The 23359-nt window shown below is 42.1% G+C and overlaps 1 protein-coding gene across 2 annotated transcripts in view; it reads right to left on the bottom strand.

Moving 5' to 3' along the window:
- ADGRG7 (adhesion G protein-coupled receptor G7) overlaps positions 1–23359 on the bottom strand; it is a 90385-nt gene that overhangs the window by 34318 nt on the left and 32708 nt on the right. Inside the window, exons 3-4 of one of the 2 annotated variants that reach the window (XM_063957362.1) lie at positions 19648–19809; positions 8726–8885 (exon numbers count right to left, since the gene is read on the bottom strand). In XM_063957362.1, coding sequence (XP_063813432.1) covers positions 8726–8885; positions 19648–19809 — 322 coding nt within the window. The remainder of the gene's footprint in view (positions 1–8725; positions 8886–19647; positions 19810–23359) is intronic. The other variant, XM_063957363.1, reaches the window with a different exon arrangement.

Here is a 23359-nt window from a genome sequence, read left to right as displayed (position 1 = left end):
ACCCATCCGGGTGGGCAGTCAGCGTGGAGATCTGAGTCGGGCACCTATTACCTATGTATGGTTTGTGGTAAATTAGGATCGTTTGGGTTTTAATGTTTTTTGAGGTTATCGTCAGTTGAATATAGCCATTCTTTTTTCTGCCACCATATGCCGGCTGAATCGGCACGTTAACTTAAATTTTACTTTGCAGGTTTTTTCTAATGGTTAGGGTACAATAAATAGCTAACAATTTTCTGCCAAATTCAAGTCTCCGTGTCATTATTTCTTGGTATTAAAGGTATTGAATGCTTTACTTTTGAATAAGGGTCCACACACTATCATTAGGAGGTTTAAAGGTATAAATCTAATAATGCCAGGCGAAATTTGTCCTTTCCTTTACAGCTCCCTATGCACTTTATCATGCAAAGAGATATTACACTGCAACTGCAGTATTTGTCTAGGTAGACTTTACAGCCACCTGAGTGCGGTCTCCTTTTAGAAATACCCATTTCTGATTGATGGTATTTAGCTTCTAAAGTCTTTAGTACTTTAACTATTACCAAGTTCCATATAAACGTATTAGTACAGCTCTATAAACATACAGTGACTTAATGAAGGACACAGGGCCTAATTCAGACCCGGTCATTGTTGTGCGAAATCGCACAGCGGATGATTATCGAGACCTGATCATTGTTGTGCGAAATCACACAGCGGACGATTATCGAATGACTGCACATGCTTATGCGAGCCCAAACAGCGACAGAATGGTGCGAAAATATAGATCGCTAGGCATACACAAGGTGATTGACAGGAAGCAAACTTTTTGGGCAGTTTTCTTGGAGTGTCAGAAAAAGTGCAATTGTACCCAATCGTTTTCTGAGAGGGTGTGTGACGTCAGCTCCGGCCCCGAACAGGCTGATTCTATCGCACTGTAGGAGTAAGTCCTGGGCTACGTACAGACTGTACAAATCGGAAAAATCATTTGATGGTGAGTGAGTTGCGAACGGATTTGCAGTTGTCCGCTGTCTGGCAAAGTTTTTGCATGGCGTACGCATGCATCCGCACACTTGCACGGGGCGAGTTTTCACTCTCTGTGGGTGGCAACTATCTGATCGCAGCCCTCTGCAAAAACGCAGAGGAGTGATCAGGTATGAATTAGGCCAACTACAGGTTGAGTATCCCATATCCAAATATTCCGAAATACGGAATATTCCGAAATACGGACTTTTTTTGAGTGAGAGTGAGATAGTAAAACCTTTGTTTTTTTATGGCTCAATGTACACAAACTTTGTTTAATACACAAAGTTATTAATAATATTGTATTAAATGACCTTCAGGCTGTGTATATAAGGTGTATATGAAACATAAATGAATTGTGTGAATGTAGACACACTTTGTTTAATGCACAAAGTTATAAAAAAATATTGGCTAAAATTACATTCAGGCTGTGTGTATAAGGTGTATATGTAACATAAATGCATTCTGTGCTTAGATTTAGGTCCCATCACCATGATATCTTATTATGGTATCTAATTATTCCAAAATACGGAAAAATCCGATATCCAAAATACCTCCGGTCCCAAGCATTTTGGATAAGGGATACTCAACCTGTATCACCCTTCATTTAACACAAGTTCCTCCCAATCTATCTTTCTCTCTCTCTCTCTCTCTCTCTCTCTCTCTCTCTCTCTCTACTACAACTGTTTATAATTAAATATAGGGTGCCATGCTCAGCTCCTATTAACTAGTATCTCCATGCACCTTCCCAGACGCTAAATTCTGCTATTAACTGGTAATGCTGGGCTTCTCTTCTAATAGCCAATGGGCTGCCCTATGCAAACTACTTTAAGCAGATTGGATGTAGCAGTTTGTGATATATAATTGTGATCTCACCACTCAATGTACACAAGCTGCCTGTTCTGCTCTCAACTGTTCCTGCTGGTAAGCCGCTCCCCCAGCTCTCTAGTTGGCTGCTACTGCTGACTTTAGCCTTGCCTGTATGTTCATATAATGGACCCTGCAACACAGACAGCTCCTGATATCCCTGCTAGGGAAACCCGGGGCTCCTGCTCCACAGACACTCACGCTACTGCGGCAACCATCTCTCAACTGTATACAGCTCTGTACTGTAGGGAGGACCACTACTGTGTGGTTAGGAGCAATGTCCCTGTCACTGCTGCAGCTGCTTGTGCTCTAGCTATAGCTTACTGATTTCATCATCCGCTGCTGTGTTTATAGCCAGCTCGTTCTGCTAGCAGCAGCTTGAGGAGCTCTGGTACACACTGACCAAGGGTCTCTGTAGACTACTGTCAGCTGTAACTGACAGTTCTTTTATACCCCTCAGCTGAGCATCATATGACCCCCATTTTGTGTCGCGAGGTGATGCCCTCCCACTGGCAGTCACCCCACTTTCACTGGGTAACTGACAGCTAGGAACATAGGGGGCCCAGAAGCTTCTCTACAGCAGTGGCCACCAATGTACATTTCTTTATTGGGGTCCATGGTCTCCACAAGGTTATTACTTAACCTTGGGTATGATGGCTGGTGGAGACTGGGACTGACACCAAACAATAAGCTTGTGAGCCTCCCAGGATGCACTGGGCTACTCCCCCTTCATACCCCATCCCCATGCTCAGTTTTTTTGGTATCAGCATGGAGCGGGACACACTGAACAGGGGCTGCAGCTTGCAGCTCAAGCTTTTATTTTTCTCTAAATTGTTATAATTTTTGATAACTTTTCTAATGACATGAAAACTCCTGGCAGTAAATGGGACACCAGAGCTGTCTCTCCAACACTCACACCGGTCCACAACACCATGAGTGGGTAGGTGATTTTGGAGGGGTTCCCCACTGCACCTTTCACTAGCAAGATGCAGGGGCATCCAAGGACTGCAATCTGGAGACATGGGGGACAGGTATGGCAGGTTTCTGCTTGTGGGACCCGCGATTTATGCAGTCCATATGCCGGGTCCCCATAAGTACACTTACTGGACTGGGAGCACATCAGCGGTCGCACAAGACCACCAGCGACCCCTCCCCAGCCCAGGGCGTCATTCCACATTGGTCTTCCCGCCCTGGGCTGCTCCTCCTTCCTCACATGGGACTCTTAGCAGCCATCATTTAGAGCTCTGCAGGGCTCCAGAGGTGGTAGTCTGTGTCTCCATGTATACCTCTCCTACATTGCAGGTTATACAAATTCTGAATCCTACCAGCCTCCTCAATAGGCTGAGTAGTTGATACCAGTGTCCATTGCAGTTACATTTTCTGTATTGTACTGACTTATGCTAATGCTGCTGTTTGATTTCTCCGTACTTCAAACTGTACATACAGTGTACTGTATTTGCGTTCTCTGTACCTCTTTTCTCTCTGTGACCCTTGAATACTGGTGTGTTGGGTTAACTCTGCCCCACTACTAAATATTGTATTTGTGTGCGCACATTGTCACATACTGTGCCTGTTATAAGCTGCTCACTACCATATTGTGTGTGTGTTTACTACTTGCTGTACCTATGTCTAACAAAAGTAAGACAAGACAGGCAGGAGCACCTACTTTGGTACCATGTAATACCTGTCACACTGAGGTTTTTTACCTAAGGATTTATCACAGGATGATCTATGCCTTGGCTGCTTAGTGCCTCCTAGCACCTCAGCTCCACCAGTTACTGTACAAGAGCCTCCATGGCTTCATTTACACAATACTGGCTAAAATTGCTGACCATACAGCTATGGGTATACCCCAGCCATTACAACCCGCACTGGCTCCTCCAGGGACTGGTCCACAACCAGTGCAGCCAACAATGGCTCTCCCTGTAGCAGTTCCAAAGCAACTGCAACCTCCAATGGCTCCCTCTATGGGTTTTCACCAGCCATTACAACCTGTTTATCGGGCCATTGCACCCCACCCATCGACCCCTAGTGGTTGGATTCATTCTCTACATCTGTATAGATTCTAGCTGCCTTATCTGCTGCTTTTCAAAGCATGATACATGGGCAAGGCACACTGCCAGCAGCTACTGTTGCTAAACGAACTATACCTTCCTCACAATCCACACCACACCTGGATTCGGAGGAATCATCACTACTTGCTGACATGGTTGAGGTTTCTGATGCAGAATCTCACTCAGGGGATGAGGAGGCCCCATCTAAATTCAATGTGGCAGCATTAATCAGGGCGGTCAAATTCTCTCTTCAGCTTGAGGATGCTGAACCAGCCACTACCTCTAAAGATGTGCTACACAAGCAGCAGAAAGTAGTCCTTGCTGAGTTTCCACCTACTAGGAAATTCACAGTACCTAAGAGGTTCAGCTCCTTTTAGTCATTACCCACAGAGGATGGTGCACAGTGGGAAAACCAACCTATTGTGGATACTCATGTTACGCACTTACTCAAAAGTTCCATCCTACCTATCCCTACTGTGTCCTCACTTAAGGAACTGCCGGATAGAAAACTTGATGTATGTTTAAAAAGTCAGTGTACAGTCTTACAGGAGCTACTGCCAGGCCAGTCATCCACTCCTTACTGCAATCTGGAGTGGTCATCCCTGTGCCACGACATCAACAGGGTCAAGGGTTCTATTCTACACTGTTTTTGGTCCAAAAACCAAATGGGTCGTACTGCCCCGTTCTGAGTCTCAAGCTGCTGAATAAGTTCCTCAGAGTACCTAAGTTCCGTATGGAAACTCTCTACTCCATTCTCCTAGAAATGCAACCTGGGGACTATATGGTTTCCCTGGACATCCAGGAAGCATACATGCATGTACTTATAGCACCCTGCCTCCAACAGTACCTCCAGTTTGCTGTTTTCCAACAGCATTTCCAATTAAATGTCATTCCCTTTGGACTGTTTACAAAAGTCATACGGATGATGGCGGCCCATCTCTGAGGGCAAGGGATTCAAATCCTCCCTTACTTGTATGATCTATTACTCCTGGCACAGTCTCCAGAAATATTGAATCATCATCTCCAACTGCCATTGTCCTTTCTCCAGGCCAATGGTTGGATAATCAACTAGGCCATGTCCTCACTCATCCCTTCTCAGAGGATGCTCCACCTCAGGGCTTTACTGAATGCCAGCCTACAACGCATCTTCCTACCTTCCTTTCTATTTCATCCCTGTTTGATATTCCATGGTCAACTGTAAGTGATATTATTAGAAGGTTAAAGCATTTAGGAACAACAGTAACTCAATGTCAATAGCCATGAAGTGAAAGACCATGTAAAATCAGAGTGGGGTTTAGGACTGCTAAGGCACATGGTGCATAAAAGTCACCAATGCTCTGCTGATTCCATAGCTGAAGAGTTCCGAACTTCCACTGGCATTAATGTAAGTACAAAAACTGTGCGGCGGGAGCTTAATGGAATGGGGTTCCATGGCTGAGCAGCTGCATGCAAGCCTCACATCACCAATGCCAAGCGTCAATGGAGTGGTGAAAAGCACACCAACACTGGACTGTGGAGCAGTGGAAACGTGTTCTGTGGATTGACGAATCACACTTTGTTTGGCAGTCAGATGGGCGAGTCTGGGTTTGGCAGATGCCAGAAGAACATTACCTGCCTGATTACATTGTGCCAACTGTGATGTTTGGCGGCAGAGGGATAAAGGTATGGGGCTGCTTTTAAGGGTTTGGGCTAAGCTCCTTTTCTCCAGTGAAGGGCAATCTTAATGCATCAGCAAACCAGTACATTTTGGACTATACTATGCTTCCATCTTTGTGGCAACAGTTTGGTGAAGGCCCTTTTCTGTTTTAACATTACTGCCCCAGTGCACAACGCAAGTGCTATAATGACATGGGGGGTAATTCAGACCTGATCGCTCGCTAGCATTTTTTGCAGCGCTGCGATCAGGTCAGAACTGCGCATGCATATGCACCGCAATGCACAGGCATGTCGCACAGGTACAAAGCGGATCGTTGCTGTGCGATGGGTTTTACGAAGTATCCATCGCACAGCCGATCGCAAGGAGATTAACAGGAAGATGGAGTTTGTGGGTGGCAACTGACCATTTTCTTGGAGTGGTTGGAAAAACGCAGGCGTGTCCAAGCATTTGCAGGGCGGGTGTTTGACGTCAATTCCGGCCCCGGACAGGCTGAAGTGATCGCAGCGGCTGAGTAAGTTCTGGGCAACTCAGAAACTGCACAAAGTTTTTTTGTACCACTCGGCTGCACATACGATCGCACACTTACACAGCTAAAATACACTTCCAGGTGGGCGGCGACTATACGAACGCAGGACTGCAAAAAACAGCTAGCGAGCGATTAGATCTGAATTACCTCCATGGTTTAATGAGTTTGGTATGAAACAACTTAACTGGCCCACAAAGAGCCCTGACCTCAACTCTATCAAGCACCTTTGGGATGATGGAAGTTGTAAGCCAGACCCAACATCACTGCCTGACCTCATAAATGCTCTACAAAATGAATGTGCACAATTTCCCACAGAAACACTCCTAAATCTGTTACACAGTAGCTGCAAAAGGGGGACCAACTCCATATTAAAATAAATGTGTTTGAATATATATATATATATATATATATATATATATAAAATCATGTAGATATAAATATAACATTAACAATTACACATATATAATTATGTACCCTACTAATAGGATTACATCTGCACACTGAACCTGCGCAAAAAAGTCTTATGTACAAGATGGAGCAGCTATAATGCGGAATAGTGTGAGCCGCAATTGGCTATATTTCAGGGTAGAAGAGGAGGGGCAAGTGTCTAATCTGAGGCTCCAATGATCGCAGGCTGATGAGGGCCCATCTGAGCTGGTCACTGCCTGTGAATAAGGAGCAGTTTGCAGCTGTGATTATCTGTACCAGTGAGTTCACCTCTAAATTGATGCCCCATGCGCCGGAATCCCCTATAGCCCCCTGATGGAGGACCTGAATATATGAGAGGGTGCTTCTTAATCAAGCTAAATTATTGTCAATGTTTCTCGAAATGTCCACAATCTAAAGGATTACAGACAGGGTCAGACTGGCACACAGGGGAACAGGGAAAACCACCGGTGGGTCCTACTGCCTGTGGGCCCTCCTCATCCTCTAGGGATCAAGTTCCAAACTATCCTAGTGCACTGGATTTATGCATTATACAATTATGTTACATTATACTTCACAATAATTTGGTTTTTTATATATTTACCAAGGGGCACAGCACATGTAATGGCTAGCCAAACCTCTGTGGTGGCTGCCCATGCCTCCACTGGAACCTGGCTACACCTTTAAGCATGGGCCCCTACAGCAGCATTCCCCCAGTGGGCCCTTCATGCCCCAGTCCAACACTGATTATAGATAGTTTACTTTACCAACAGTTACATGGAATGGTACTACATTTCAAGCAGGAAAGTACATGGTATACTCAATAGCATTCATATTTCATGATAAATTACTTATTTTAAAAGAGAGGGAGGGCGGAGAGAAGTATCAGTACATGCAGATAAAGGTATAAGATTAGGCTGTGATCCTTAGGGAGTATGAAAAGAGCAGACAGAGAGAGCTTGCTGCAGAGAACATGGAGAGGTTCTAGCTGATGAGGTGATGTTAACAACTAACCAGTGTGGAAATGTAACATGGGCTGAGTTTGTGGAGTTCCAGGATTTCTGCCGAGATTGCCTGTATTTTCAAAGCGGCAATTATTTACACATTTGAAAATGATTGCCGCCTTAAAATCTCGGTTGAAATCCCGGACCTCCACAAACTCGGACTCTGTTACATTTCCTGCTACAATGAGTTACAGTGATGCTCCTGGTAGACTCACTGCAACTGTCCCAGAAATAATAGTGCAGGAGGAGCAAGGAGCATGTGAACTGTTCTTTTTGTCAATTAAGAACTGCGTAGGAGAAGTGACATTTTTTAGAGGTTTATCCAAGAAAACCTGTTATTCCATTTGCACTGTGGGATAACCCATGGTTACTTATTCCCACACTCCAAATGCCAGGATGGACAGAGAGAAAGAGAACACAAGGTAGAAGGTACATTAATGCCAACACACAAACTGCACCACTCTGCTCAAGGTGACTGCACCCAAAATAAAGTTTAGTATAATACAGGGGTGGTTTAAGAGAGGAGGGGGATCATGTACTCTCACCAGTGCAGTGTGCTGAGTAGCCCATGCACCATGCCAGAGTCTATTATTCATGCCCATATCTTCGGGAATCTGGCACAGGGTTCCATGAGCATTGTACACCCTGTACCCATGGTATGATACCATTAAGCAAATGACTTGTGACATACAGATGTATCCACATTTATCTTGACGGTTAATAGGATTAACTGTGACTGGCGAGTCAGACTTAATCCCCTGCTGTATTGTTCTCTGTATTGTATTGTATTGCAGTTGAGAAAAATAGCTGAAGGGTTTATGCTAATAAGTCATGTTGTGACTAGGCACAGAAAACTACTCAAGATAACGGTGGATACATCTGTATGTCTGGAATATGCATACAGTATATATAACTTGAAAGATGCATTCAACCACTGGAAATGTAAATGTAAAACTTCAACAAAATATGGAGAGTAATTCTCAAATTTGCAAAAAGGTAATCAATGCTGAATTATTTATGTAATGTATAATGTATGCACACAGCTGCATTGCACATTTTATAGATAGATAAATGAACAAAGCGACATATACTATATACAGTACACATTAGAACCAAACAATGAATACACCACTTGAGAAACACATTTATAATTCATATTCATTTATTCTTGGTTACTTAAGACCACAATAATTACCTGAGTTGAGCCACATATGCAGAAAATGAAGCTGAAAATGATGTGAGCATTGTCATCCGTATCTAGGAGCGTCAAATAGCCAAACACCCATGTGACTCCAAGCAAAGACGCAACTGAGAATGTGGCCAATGTGTTCTTTAAGAGTGAAATTCTTCTAGTGCTGAATATAATACACAAGTATAGAATAGATGGTTAACACTTATATAAAGGTTTATTCCAAAAGTCGTGTAAATTGCTTTATTTGGGAACTTGATAGCATTGGATTATTTGAAGTTGCTGGAGTTGCATAGGGGAAATCAAAGGGGTATGTGTTTAGAGTTCACACTTAATATTCACATACTGTACATGATGTATACCATTCATGCATAAACACACTGCACACAAAGCTGGCTGTGCCTCAACAACACTACAGAGAGAATTTGGCCATAGTGTATTACCACATTCATAAGGGGAGGAGCATTACCAGGCAATGAAGTGCATCCAAAGGGGACATGGTTTAAACGGGTTGGGATTGTGTGACCAGTGGTTGGGATCCCGGCCGTCAGCATCCTGACGCCGGATCCCGGCCACCAGTTTGCCGGTGGGGGGCGAATGCAACGAAGTCCCGTGCGGGCTCGTTGCGCTCACCACGCAGCGGGCTCAGTTGCTTGCTGTGCTCGCCACAGGTTCTATTCGCTCTCTATGGGTGTCGTGGACACCCACGAGTGGGAATAGTCCCTGTTAGTCAGCATGCTGACTGTCGGGATGTCTGGTGGTTGGGATTCCAGTGTCGGTACACTGTCCAGCGGTATCCCGATCGCCGGTAACATGACTATATCCCGCTTAAACCTAGCAGCTGCTAATTAAATACTAAGAAGTAGAAGTACTAAGCCTTGGAGAGAGATAAAGTCAAAGTCAATCAACTCCTACCATGTTACAAGCTGTGTATGAAATATAGTAAGAGCTGGTTGGGTGGCACTTTATCTCTCTCCACTTTATCACTCTCTAAGGCTTAGTACATCTACCCCGAAGGCTCCAACACATTATCCCAATACTTGGAGAACATCGGGCAGTCCCACCCAGATGTATAGTTAAGTCCCTACTTGACCACATTGTCGCCAACAAAGGTCCAAAGTCTTTGGGAAAATGTGACTTAGCCTTTCCAATACCAAATACCAATGTAAGTACACAATAAAAGAATTTTCTTTCAAATTGGTATTGAGGATTTAGCCACACACTGCCGGATGTTTGTCCATTCTTCTAAGCACAATGCCAGGTCTCGTTCCCAGGCCTGTTTAAAAGGTTCCTTGAACATGGGTGGGGAAGGAGAAAGTAGTGAATACAAAATGGATATGGAACTTCTACAACCTGTGTCATATACAGTATGACAAACGGAGTGAGGTGCCGCCAATTACGAGTCTTGCTTACGGACTACAGTGCTTTGGGACCCAGTGGTGATTCTTTAAATACTGTTCTAACTATATAGGTGATGCCACTTATCCATTAGGACTAAGCTGCTTTAGGATGCATTTGTCTTTACCTTTTCTGTAATATTATAACCTGGAATAATTGTTCATATGATTTTGTGATATGTGTTCCCAAATAACTAAAATTGAGCGCTAATAGTTTTAGTGTAGTAAAACAGACATGAAAAGCTAAGACTTCAGATTTAAAGCCATTCACCTTGTGCCCCGAGCATTCGCCATAAAATTCCAGTTCAGCAATTAAATGAGGGAGAAAGGTCAGGGATAATGTATGGGTTAAGAGCATATCATCCACATACTTGTGATCCCTGCACTGAAACCCCCTGGATGTTGGGGTTATTGTGAATGCTAGCTGCTAAAGGCACAATGCTTAAGGCATAAAGCAATGGGAACAATGGGCAACCCTAAAGTGTACAATTCCCCAAGTTAAAAACCATGGAGGAAAGCCCATTAATCGATACCAGAACCGTTGGGCCGTAGTATAGGCCTTTTTTATTTATTTGTTATTTTATCATAGTGATGCTTAACACAGACATAACACAACAACACACCTGAAATTGAATACAAATTTTAACATTCGGTGAATAGGACCAAAGCCTAATATACTGTATAGGGCCTAGATGCATGTTAAAATATACTTCCACATTGAACCATTACAGTTATAATAATTGAAATGTTCTAAATATAGTGACCTAAAACATAATAATTATTATAGTGATTTAATGTAATAATAATTATGGTGATTACAACTAACTTAATTCAAATAACTAACTTAATTCAAATAAATACTAACTTAATTCAAATAAATGTAACTATAGTGAAACTCTACATACTGTCGTTTTTATGGTTATTAAACCTATACACACATAAACTATAAATTTATTAACCTCAAATATACTAGCCACGACCTTACTTACTATAAATATAGTGATAGTAAATATGAAAGCGTACTTTATTATTTATAAGTGCATTTATTTCACATGTGTTTACTACAGTTATAATAACTCTACGTGTATTAACTCTAGGTGTGTTTTCAAGCATATTAATAACTAAATACTGTATATAGTGTTGTTGATAATAATAATAATAATAATAATAATAACAACAACCATGAATGACTTATTATCATTATCAAACCTTATATATTGTGTTTGTAAATATAATAACTACAGAGATACTAACTATAAATACAACCTTTATATACTTAATAATTATAAATAACATCAATACAACCAAACTATATAATTCATGAAAACATATGTACTTGCAGACATTTTAAAAGTTTCTGTTCCCCTGTAAAATGTAAACGCTGTCTCATTTTACAATATACAGTTTATGCCTATACATAGCATCACTTATAGATACAAAAACAAAGAAAGAGAAGAAAAAGAAAAGAATATATAGAAAATGTAAAATTGAAAAAGTACTCTGGCTCTCCTCATAACTTAAATACACAACAAAGTCATACATTGCTATATACCTCTATTACTTGGTAAATGTTCGCCTAGAGATAGACTACTATGAGATCCTCTTTATTTCTTTATTTCTTTATAATGAGGGAAATCTAGACTCCAGCCATCTATCTGATTAAATGTAATTTCTGCCTTTCTGTATGTGTAATATAAATATGTCTTTCATGTTGAACAGTAAGGAAAATCAAAGACAACCAGGCTTCAACTTCCCATCCCTCAGAAGCCATCCATAAGTGAGCAATAAACACTTTAGTTAAGGTACACATATTTATTATAAACTGTTTACTGTTTTTATTAACAAGATTTCCCTCAATCTTTTTAAAAAAACATGCTGCTGAGGTATTACATTGGGAATTCCTAGTTTGATTAGAACAGACTTAACCTGCTCCCAGAATTGGCTAACTAATTGGCACTCCCACAATAAATTCCTAAATGACCCTTCCTTAGTGTGGCATTTAGGACAACGATTGGTAGAACGACCTCCATATCTAACTAGATAGACCGGAGTAAAATAAACAATTGAATTTATTGAAATCTAGTTGATGTTGTAAAAAACTTAGGAGACTTCAAAGCCTCAGCCCAAGTCTCATCTTTAATAGAACCCAAATCCTCTTCCCACTGAGAGTTAAGTCTAGGTATATTTTCAGTCTAATGAAGATATACAAAAAATTAATATATAAAGGCTTATAGGGACATAGAGTCAGCAAAAATGTTTTTAATAATGGGGGTATTAAATTGTGGTGAATTTGAAAACTGTGTAAACAATGTCTAAGCTGCAAATAGCAATAGAAATACTCTGATAATAAATAATACTTCTGTCTCAGATAATCAAAATGGAGTTATCATACAACTGGCCTACAGTATTGATGCCAACAGACTGCCAAACTAAGTTAGGCAGTAAACCAGCCAGTTTGGTTAGTATGCTCAAGGTACCAGGATCTAATCCAGGAGCCTCTATCATCCTGGAGACCGGCCTCCAGATTGTAATTGGTTGTTTTCATAAGTGTGGGCTAGATGCAATAATTCTGACTTCTAGTAAAATTTATAGAGGTGAAAACCCAGGGTATGACTGAGATACTAAAAGAACATGCAAAGCCTCAGGTTGAACCCGATGGGCATTTTACCTCTTTTCAACCTCACTAACCATGTAACTATGTACTATGCCTCACTAGCCAGGTCCTCAGATGTACGATTTGAGCTGCATAATAATAGTATTTAAAATTCGGCAATGCAAGACTTCTGGCAGATCTAGTCCTGGTAAGAGTATCTAAACTAATATGAGAAAGATGATTTGCCCAAGCCAGTGAAGACAGATTTTTTTTCCTAAATATATAAGTAAATAGAAAAACAGGAGAATCTTGAAGTAGATATAAAAGCTTGGGTTGCAGGGCCATTTTTATTAAATTGACCCTACCCATAACTGTAAGGTAGAGTCGGCTCCACACCCTAATTTTATCCTTAACATAAATGAAAAATGGGTTTATATTAGGGTTGTGTGACAGCCCCCATCATAGGTTTTGAATCTGTAACTCCTTCGTATTTTAGTTCTGTAATTTGGTTTTGCAAAGCCGCTTTTGAGGGTTTCGAATCTATTTTTTTTATTACAAAAATCACAAAAACAGCAAAAATCACAGAATGTTGGCCTGTTTTTATTCCTACAGTATTATTAACCTCAACATCATTAATTTCCACTAATTCCAGTCAATTTTGACAACCTCACAACTCACAATATTGTTTTCATCCAGTTTAGACCAAAAGGTTGCTGGATGACTAAGCTAAGCGAAAGCAGTGGGCACCACAAACATGTGGCACTTAAACTTTCAGCATGGCACATCTAGGAAACAAAATGGCACTGCAGTGGCCGACAGGGTGACAGGTTAATAAACTATGAATTTACAGGGTTTGCCCTGTGTGGTGTAGGGGTACGCTCGCCTGCGTTGCATATTATTATAATAGCTTCAAATAAAATGGTTATTATTATCCTAATTAATTTTACAGGCTTTGCCATGTGTGTGTTTGGTTTAAGGGTACGCTTTCCTGTGCCACCAATATTGTGCGTGTATTACATCTGGACAAATTCCAGCATGTCCCATGTTGTTTGTGCCGCACACTTGTGTCGCTTAGCTTAGTCATTCAGCAACCTCATTGCACCTATTTTTCTTCTTTGCACGATGTGCTGTTTGGGGCCTAGTTTTTTAAAGTGCCATCCTGTCTGACACTGCAGTGCCACTCTTAGTTGGGCCACGTGTTTGTGCCGCACACTTCTGTCACTTAGCTTAGCCATACAGCTACCTTATTGCACCTCTTTTACTTCTTTGCATGATGTGCTGTTTGGGGCCTAGTTTTTTTAAGTGCTATCCTGTCTGCAACTGCAGTGCCACTCCTAGATGGGCCAGGTGTGTGTGCCGCACACTTGTGTCACTTAGCTTAGTTATACAGCGACCTCGGTGCATCTATTAGGCCTAAGGTGTGAGGTGTTCAGAATAGAGTGGAAATGAGTGGAAATTAATGTTATTGAGGTTAATAATACTGTAGGATCAAAATTACCCCCAGATTCTGTGATTTTAGCTGTTTTTATGTTTTTTTCAAAACTCATCCAGATCCAAAAGCAAAACCAAAACACGAAAAGGGTGGAACCAACCCAAAACCAAAACACGAGTGGGGTATTAGAAGCAAAACCAAAACACAAAATATGAAAAGTGCCCGCCGCACATCTCTAGTTTTAATAGATAGCTATGATTGTAGCTAAAATCTTTATGTCTTTGGGGAGTAACAAAATAGGAGAGTAGGAATCCAGTAGTTTGGGATTCTTTTCCTGGTTTTGAAAGAATAATAATACTTGCCTCTAACATAGATGAAGGGAGGCAGCCCTCTTCAAAGATAAAGTTGAATATTTCTAACAATTTTGAAACAAATACTCATGTTTGTCATGTTTTTTATATACCTCAATAGGAATGTCATCAGACCCTTGTGCTTTGCCACCAGAGAAAAATGCTATGGCGGCCCTACCTATTCCACTGTCAGAGGAGGATTAAGGTATTCTCTGTCCTCCTGAGATAACTGAGTGAGACCTACCAAAGTTACATATGTCTGCAAAGCAGAAACATAACATTTCAAGCGAGTAGCATATTGAGATTTAAAATAAGAAGTGAATGTCTCAACAATGTGTGGAGTAGAGGTAACTATGGACCAGTGTGCCTTTAGTAATTCTGAAACACAAATTGTTGTTCGTTCAGCCTGTACCAGATGTGATATTAAACTACAATACTCATCTTATCTGCCTGCATATAAAATCTGTGTATACAAAATCTACAGCTTGCTTTATCTGTTAGATGAGCACACCATGCCTCCTGAGCAGCCAACCATTGGATACGGGTAGAATCTAGTTTGTCCTCAAGATATTGCATCTCTAGATTGTTACAAGTAGTTTCCATTTCCATTTTCCTATATTGCATTTTTATCTCAGCCATTTGCCGTATAAAGGACACTGAAATAAAAGACTTAAAGGCATCTCATAAAGTTGACATCGGGGCCTTGCCAGTATTACCTGCAAGGTATTCTTCCCACATCTCTTCCAACTCTAACCCCGCCCTCATTTGTAGCAACCATGAGGGATGTCATTTCCATAATTGTTATCCTTTGGGAATGCCGCAATCCAATTTTATTATCAGATGTTGAATGGTCTGCTCCACCTCTTGCTTTATATTCCATATGCAGTATCGTGGGCAACAGTGTACAAGAAACCAAGGCATGGTCTATACAGGAAAAGGTGCGATGGGTGGAAGAGAAACATGAACATTTACTATCCTCAGGATGTTTAAATCTCCACACATTTACTCACCCTAATACTGTTGCAAAATTTGAATAACCAGAAGTACTCTGACTAACAGAACTCATAGAGGCCTGCCACTATGTGACTGGGTCCATAACGGCATTGAAATCTCTTAGGCATGCCACAGGTGTAGGTGATTTTGCAATAAAGTCGGCAGCCCATCTTTAAACATCAAATGAAAAGGGAGGGGGAATATAAACCAGGAATAAAAATAGGAATAGAAGAAATATTACAGTCAAGAAAAACAATGGCCATAAGTGTCCATTTGTAATGACTACTACAAATGGAACCTTTTTTTAATCAAAATGGAGACCCCTCTGGATGATGAAGTATACATAGTATGGTAGGCCCAACCTACCCAGGGGCATTTGAGAATCAATAATTTACTCCCCACTAAATGTGTCAAGGAGAGACCAGTGCAGAATAAAATAGAAACATCAAGAACACATTATCTACAATTAAATCCCAACCAACTTCCCACTACACCCCCTTACCTGAGGTATATTTATCCCCTTAACTAAGGCAGACAAAATAGAAAATTAGAAAAGCAGCCACTAATACAAGGGAGCTCTCTGTATAGCCTTAATGTCCATAGATCTAACACTATATAAGCCAACATATTATTAAAATGACATGCCTAAAGGAACGTCTCCTCCATAATATTCTATCTAATCTTAAATTAGTGAGACAAATCAGAAGCTAACTGTTTACTGTCAGGCTTTTGAGGATCTAACCATGCCGCAGCCTACTTCCATGGGGAAGGGAAGATCATCTCATATTGAAGATTCAAGTCATGGAGCTGAGGTTTGATAGGAAGAAATTTAGGGCCTAATACAGAGGTGATCACTGCAACGGCAGCGATCGCACTCTGAAGCCTTTTGTGGAGTGCGCTTGCACAGTGGGCGCACTGCACCTGTGCACCCAGTGAGATGCGAAAGCATCTCACTGGTGCGATCGCCTTTGCCTGACTGATAGGCAGAGAAAGTCGCAGCGCAGGAGGGTGCGTGGCAACGGCATTAGAACGCCATTGGGGGTCATGGTCTGGACAACGCAGGCATGTCCGGACCTGTGCAGGGGGTGGGAAGGTGGGTAGGGCCTGACATGTGGGGCGGACTAGCCCTGTGCTGGGCGTCCCCCGCATGTCAGAGAATCTGATCGTAGATGTGCTAATTTTAGCAGATCTACGATCAGCCCTGAATCGGGCTTTTAGCTCTGTGCTTTTGTACATCTACAGCAAAATCTGGAAAAACTGAGATAGTGATTCCTTTTTATACAACTTTTAACTTGAGCCATTCTCAATATTGCATCTCGATTCTGATAATGAGGAAGATTTGCAATAAATGTACAAGGATGTATACCAGGAGGAGGTGTTTTGGTGGGTATTCGGTGGCTTGCTCCACCGCAAAAGTAGTCATAAAGGAGTCAGAACCATAAGTAGTGATCAGACATTGTTCCTTCCTCATTTCCAGGGAGACCCACAAAACAAATATTATTTCTGAACAACCTGCCTTCCACATCTGAGATCTTGTTTTGCAGATCTGCCATTTGAGCAGATAGAGAAGCAACTTCTGCTTTTAATGGAGTGTGCACATCATCTAGTGTAGAAAGTAGGCGGACCCCTACTTCATTTTCCCCCCGTATTTTTGGAACCAGGACTGATCCAAAAGCCTGGTGCTGTTTGTAAAAATATGGAGGACTCCTACTAAATTTCCCCCCTGAATTTTTGCAACCAGGACGTCTCAAAGTGCCTGGGGTTGGTTATGGTTAGGGGAAGGGGGGTGGGGGCTGCACGTCTGTTTTACAAATTTTTTTTAAAATATTTAAATAGTTTTGCAGATAGAGGCATGCACGGATCTCATTGATCTGTGCATGCTTTTGTCAAACTCGCACATTGGAATGAAACTCACATTACTAAGTGTGAGTTTTCATTCCAGAAAACTCACACACACTCCAACAATGTAATAGCCTAGAACACTTGCAGGCTATTACATTGGGTGGTTTTGTACCATGTGAAAAATTTACACCCCATTCCTTAACGCAGAAAGTCTTAATCTTCTTTTTTGGTTATAATTTTAGATAATTAATTGTTTTATTAAGAAAGAGCCCAAGCAAGGATTTAAAGTACATTCAATAAATGGCAAAAAAAAAAAAAAAAATCTTACTTTCTCTATTCAAATGTTATTCATTTCTGTTGCCCCTTTCAGACCTTATAGTAACCTTTGCTATGAAGATTATTTTGAATAAATGTATCAAAAAAATCGCCCACCCCTCGAGGGGGAGGAACTACAGTCTGTGCTCTTGGATCATTTATATCTGGATAGATGGGATGCTATGCTTAATACTGAACATGGGGGGCAATTCTGTGTTGATCGCAGCAGGATTTTTGTTAGCAGTTGGGCAAAACCATGGGGGTCATTCCAAGTTGTTCGCTCGCTAGCAGATTTTTGCAGCATTGCACACGCTAGGCCGCCGCCCTCTAGGAGTGTATCTTAGCTTAGCAGAATTGCGAACGAAAGATTAGCAGTTTCTGAGTAGCTCGAGACTTACTCCTACACTGCGATCAGCTCAGCCCGTTTTGTTCCTGGTTTGACGTCACAAACACGCCCTGCGTTCGGCCAGCCACTCCCCCGTTTCTCCAGACACTCCCGCGTTTTATCCAGGCACGCCTACGTTTTTCCGCACACTCCCAGAAAATGGGCAGTTTCCGCCCAGAAACACCCACTTCCTGTCAATCACACTCCGATCACTTCAACGATGGAAATTCTTCGGTCGGACATGAGTAAATCTACTAAGTTTTGAGTTAAAATACTTAGCGCATGCGCACTGCATACCATGCGCATGCACATTTTCGCCTTAATCGCTCCGTTGCGAAAATCGGCAACGAGCAAACAACTCGGAATGACCCCCCATGTGCACTGCAGGGGAGGAAGATATAACATGTGCAGAGAGAGTTAGATTTGGGTGGGTTATTTTGTTTCTGTGCAGGGTAAATACTGGCTGCTTTATTTTACACTGCAATTTAGATTGCAGATTGAACACACCACACCCAAATCTATCTCTCTCTGCACATGTTATATCTGCCTCCCCTGCAGTGCACATGGTTTTGCCCAACTGCTAACAAAGATCCTGCTGCGATCAACTCAGAATTATCCCCATGGTGTTGAGCATTTTATAGAAAATGGGAACCATACTTCTTGGCTATTCCGTCAGAATCTCTTCACACTATATGCAAAGTCTTTGAAGCAATTACTTGGTACATGCTTTGACAACTACAATAGGTCTACATTTCCTAGTATTATTATATTTTGTGTTGGGCGGGCTGGCTCTATGAATATCTGATTCCACACCCCTTACCCCTCCTCTCCTCCCCTAAACGAGTTTGTTTATTTTGTTAAAATTATGCTTTTGAAGTATGTCAAGTGTGTGTTCCCACGGTGCGATATGCACTTAACTTTTCTTACGATTTTGACTATATAGTCAAAATTGTAAGGAAAGTATGTGCATATTGCACCATGTGTACACAGCTTGTGATGCCGATACGCGGTTCCGTGGTATCGGCATCGCAAGCAAAAATAGACTGTGCAGGCAAGTCAATTTTGACTATCTCATGTAAAAGATAGTTAAAATTGTCACTTAGCCAAAATCGGTATCACAAGCACAGTCATTTTTGCTTGCGTACCGACCACAGTCCATGTCGCATAGTGAGAATCAGGCATAGCCCGAATCTCACCATGTGTATGGACCGTAACTATGCCAATATGTTGATAATATATTGTTTATATTTTATTTATTTGCCTGATTTGTACAGTACTTGCAAGATATGATATGCTCTGTTATGTGTGGCATATTATGTACCATGTTATATCGAAACACTTTAAGAAAATGTGTTTTTTTTTTTTAAATCTCTCTCTCCATGCAAATAACAAGCAATGTAATACAGAGATTAGGCTAATATGAGAGTCACCATATTGATCATTTACATGTCATGGTAATAAGTAGAGCATAGCCCACCTTCCCTAAGACTACCTATTTCCCCAATGAAATTGGTGTCATTCAGCCCATCCCCATTCAGTGATACAGTGATTTACTGCATTTTTGTATGCATGGGTATGACAGTGATGATTAGCAGAAGTAGGTAAGTACTGTGTGGTTTACCTTTTTATTTTGGGATTTTTTTTCCAAATTACAAGCACTGCAACTGCTAAAACAATGCAGATATTTGCTAGAAGGATTATACCCACTGGCAGGAGAAAAGATAACAGCATCGGTTTTGCAGGGTCAAGTTGCTTTTTTTCATTTTCAGCAACTAACCAACAACTGTAGGGAAACAAAATGATAAAAACTGTTATCACCTAATAGAAATGTATACAGTAGATCTATAGATAATATCATAATGTCCTCTCCTGATAAGTTTCAGACCTACTTGATGATATGGCTTCCATGGCTGGAATTCTGTGAATCTGACAGGTACAAATCCCTTGCTGGTATTCCTTAGCTCTCCCTCTGACTAGTTACCTGTGAACAACCTGGTACTTTATTGGAGTCCCAGTGGTGACTCCATTCCCTCCCCTTCCTAAGTCTCCTCCCTCTTTTCCCTGATGGCCTCTATTTCTTTGTTTCTTTCTCTTCTCTTTTTCTCATTTGTTATTTTATAGCATATATTTTCTTCCTTTTGATCCTGTTGATAAACCATAGTCATTCACAAGCTATGTATTTCTTTCTGTATTTTGATATGTATCAACACATGCATTTGTACTGGAATGTAACTGTTGCTACATTTACCTGCTGTGGTGTACAGTTGTCTTCTTTCATCCATTTATAGAAAAATGTTCAATCAAGACTACAGTACTTGCACAAAATTTTTTTTATTACCTACTTAATAATTAGGTTTCCCTGCCCTATTGTGTGTCTAATAATGGTCTTTACAAAACTAGCAGTTTGAAAGGCTAAGTTCAATTTTGTGTTCTACAGGTCCATTTATGGGCAGAACATTTATTGCTGGGCCCAACTTCACAACATTGGTAGGGGCTGCTGATGGTGCTTAGCCTTTTGAACATCCCATCTGACACTAAGAACAGTGAGGGACTCTCTTGTGATCATAAGTGTCTGGGTTTTCTCAGTAAAGATCGGTGGACACTAAGGAGTGCTGTAATTGTTAACGTACTGTATCACGGCCCTCATTCCGAGTTGATCGCTCGCTAGATTTTTTTGAAGAGCAGCGATTAGATAGTCGCCACCTCTAGGGGAGTGTATTTTCGCTTTGCAAGTGTTCGAACGCTTGTGCAGCCGAGCAGGATGAAAAAGTTTATTGCAGTTTCAGAGTAGCTCTGGACTTACTCAGCTCTTGCGATCACTTCAGCCTGTCCGGCCCCAGAATTGATGTCAGACACCCGTCCTGCAAACGCTGGGACACGCCTGCATTTTTCCAAACACTCCCAGAAAATGGTCAGTTGCCACCCACAAACGCCTTCTTCCTGTCAATCTCCTTGCGATCGGCTGTGCGAATGGATTCTTTGTTTAATCCATCGCTCAGCAATGAACCGCTTTGTACCCGTACGATGCGCGTGCGCATTGTGGTGCATACACAGGCGCAGTAATAACCTGTTTGCTGCACTGCGAAAAACGGCAGCGAGCGATGAACTCGGAATGACCCCCACATGGCTTGAACCCCCAGTCTTGATATCAGTTTTTCTAATATACATTTATTTTTAATGATGATGCCTAATATATCTCTTTGCTACAATGAAACAATCCAATATTTAGATAGAAACAAAAAATAAAAGGGACATTTATCAATGGTGGCAGTGGGACCAAGAAACGTATAATTTCTTATTAGTGATGTGCACCGGAAATTTTTCGGGTTTTGTGTTTTGGTTTTGGATTCGGTTCCGTGGCCGTGTTTTGGATTCGGACGCGTTTTGGCAAAACCTCCCTGAAATTTTTTTGTCGGCCGACACAAACACCTGGCCCATCTAGGAGTGGCACTGCAGTGTCAGGCAGGATGGCACTTCAAAAAAATAGTCCCCAAACAGCACATGATGCAAAGAAAAAAAGAGGCGCACCAAGGTCGCTGTGTGACTAAGCTAAGCGACACAAGTGGCCGACACAAACACCTGGCCCATCTAGGAGTGGCACTGCAGTGTCAGGCAGGATGGCACTTCAAAATAATTGTCCCCAAACAGCACTTGATGCAAAGAAAAATGAAAGAAAAAAGAGGTGCAAGATGGAATTGTCCTTGTGCCCTCCCACCCACCCTTATGTTGTATAAACAGGACATGCACACTTTAACGAACCCATCATTTCAGCGACAGGGTCTGCCACACGACTGTGACTGAAATGACTGGTTGGTTTGGGCCCCCACCAAAAAAGAAGCAATCAATCTCTCCTTGCACAAACTGGCTCTACAGAGGCAAGATGTCCACCTCATCATCATCATCCTCCGATTCTTCACCCCTTTCACTGTGTACATGCCCCTCCTCACAGATTATTAATTCGTCCCCACTGGAATCCACCATCTCAGGTCCCTGTGTACTTTCTGGAGGCAATTGCTGGTGAATGTCTCCACGGAGGAATTGATTATAATTCATTTTGATGAACATCATCTTCTCCACATTTTCTGCAAGCAACCTCGTACGACGATTGCTGACAAGGTGAGCGGCTGCACTAGACACTCTTTCGGAGTACACACTGGAGGGAGGGCAACTTAGGTAGAATAAAGCCAGTTTCTGCAAGGGCCTCCAAATTGCCTCTTTTTCCTGCCAGTATACGTACGGACTGTCTGACGTGCCTACTTGGATGCGGTCACTCATATAATCCTCCACCATTCTTTCAATGGTGACAGAATCATATGCAGTTACAGTAGACGACATGTCAGTAATCGTTGGCAGGTCCTTCAGTCCGGACCAGATGTCAGCACTCGCTCCAGACTGCCCTGCATCACCGCCAGCGGGTGGGCTCGGAATTCTTAGCCTTTTCCTCGCACCTCCAGTTGCGGGAGAATGTGAAGGAGGAGCTGTTGACGGGTCACGTTCCACTTGACTTGACAATTTTCTCACCAGCAGGTCTTTGAACCTCTGCAGACTTGTGTCTGCCGGAAAGAGAGATACAACGTAGGTTTTAAATCTAGGATCGAGCACGGTGGCCAAAATGTTGTGCTCTGATTTCAACAGATTGACCACCCGTGAATCCTGGTTAAGCGAATTAAGGGCTCCATCCACAAGTCCCACATGCCTAGCGGAATCGCTCTGTTTTAGCTCCTCCTTCAATGTCTCCAGCTTCTTCTGCAAAAGCCTGATGAGGGGAATGACCTGACTCAGGCTGGCAGTGTCTGAACTGACTTCACGTGTGGCAAGTTCAAAGGGTTGCAGAACCTTGCACAACGTTGAAATCATTCTCCACCGCGCTTGAGTCAGGTGCATTCCCCCTCCTTTGCCTATATCGTGGGCAGATGTATAGGCTTGAATGGCCTTTTGCTGCTCCTCCATCCTCTGAAGCATATAGAGGGTTGAATTCCACCTAGTTACCACCTCTCGCTTCAGATGATGGGAGGGCAGGTTCAGGAATGTTTGGTGGTGCTCCAGTCTTCGGCACGCAGTGGCTGAATGCCGAAAGTGGCCCGCAATTCTTCGGGCCACCGACAGCATCTCTTGCACGCCCCTGTCGTTTTTTAAATAATTCTGCAACACCAAATTCAATGTATGTGCAAAACATGGGATGTGCTGGAATTTGCCCAGATGTAATGCACGCACAATATTGGTGGCGTTGTCCGATGTCACAAATCCCCAGGAGAGTCCAATTGGGGTAAGCCATTCTGCAATGATGTTCCTCAGTTTCCGTAAGAGGTTGTCAGCTGTGTGCCTCTTATGGA

This window comes from Pseudophryne corroboree, chromosome 2 (genome assembly GCF_028390025.1).
Source record: "Pseudophryne corroboree isolate aPseCor3 chromosome 2, aPseCor3.hap2, whole genome shotgun sequence".
NCBI lineage: Eukaryota > Metazoa > Chordata > Amphibia > Anura > Myobatrachidae > Pseudophryne > Pseudophryne corroboree.
Note: the sequence above shows the minus strand (reverse complement) of the source record. Positions and strands in the feature narration are given on the sequence as shown.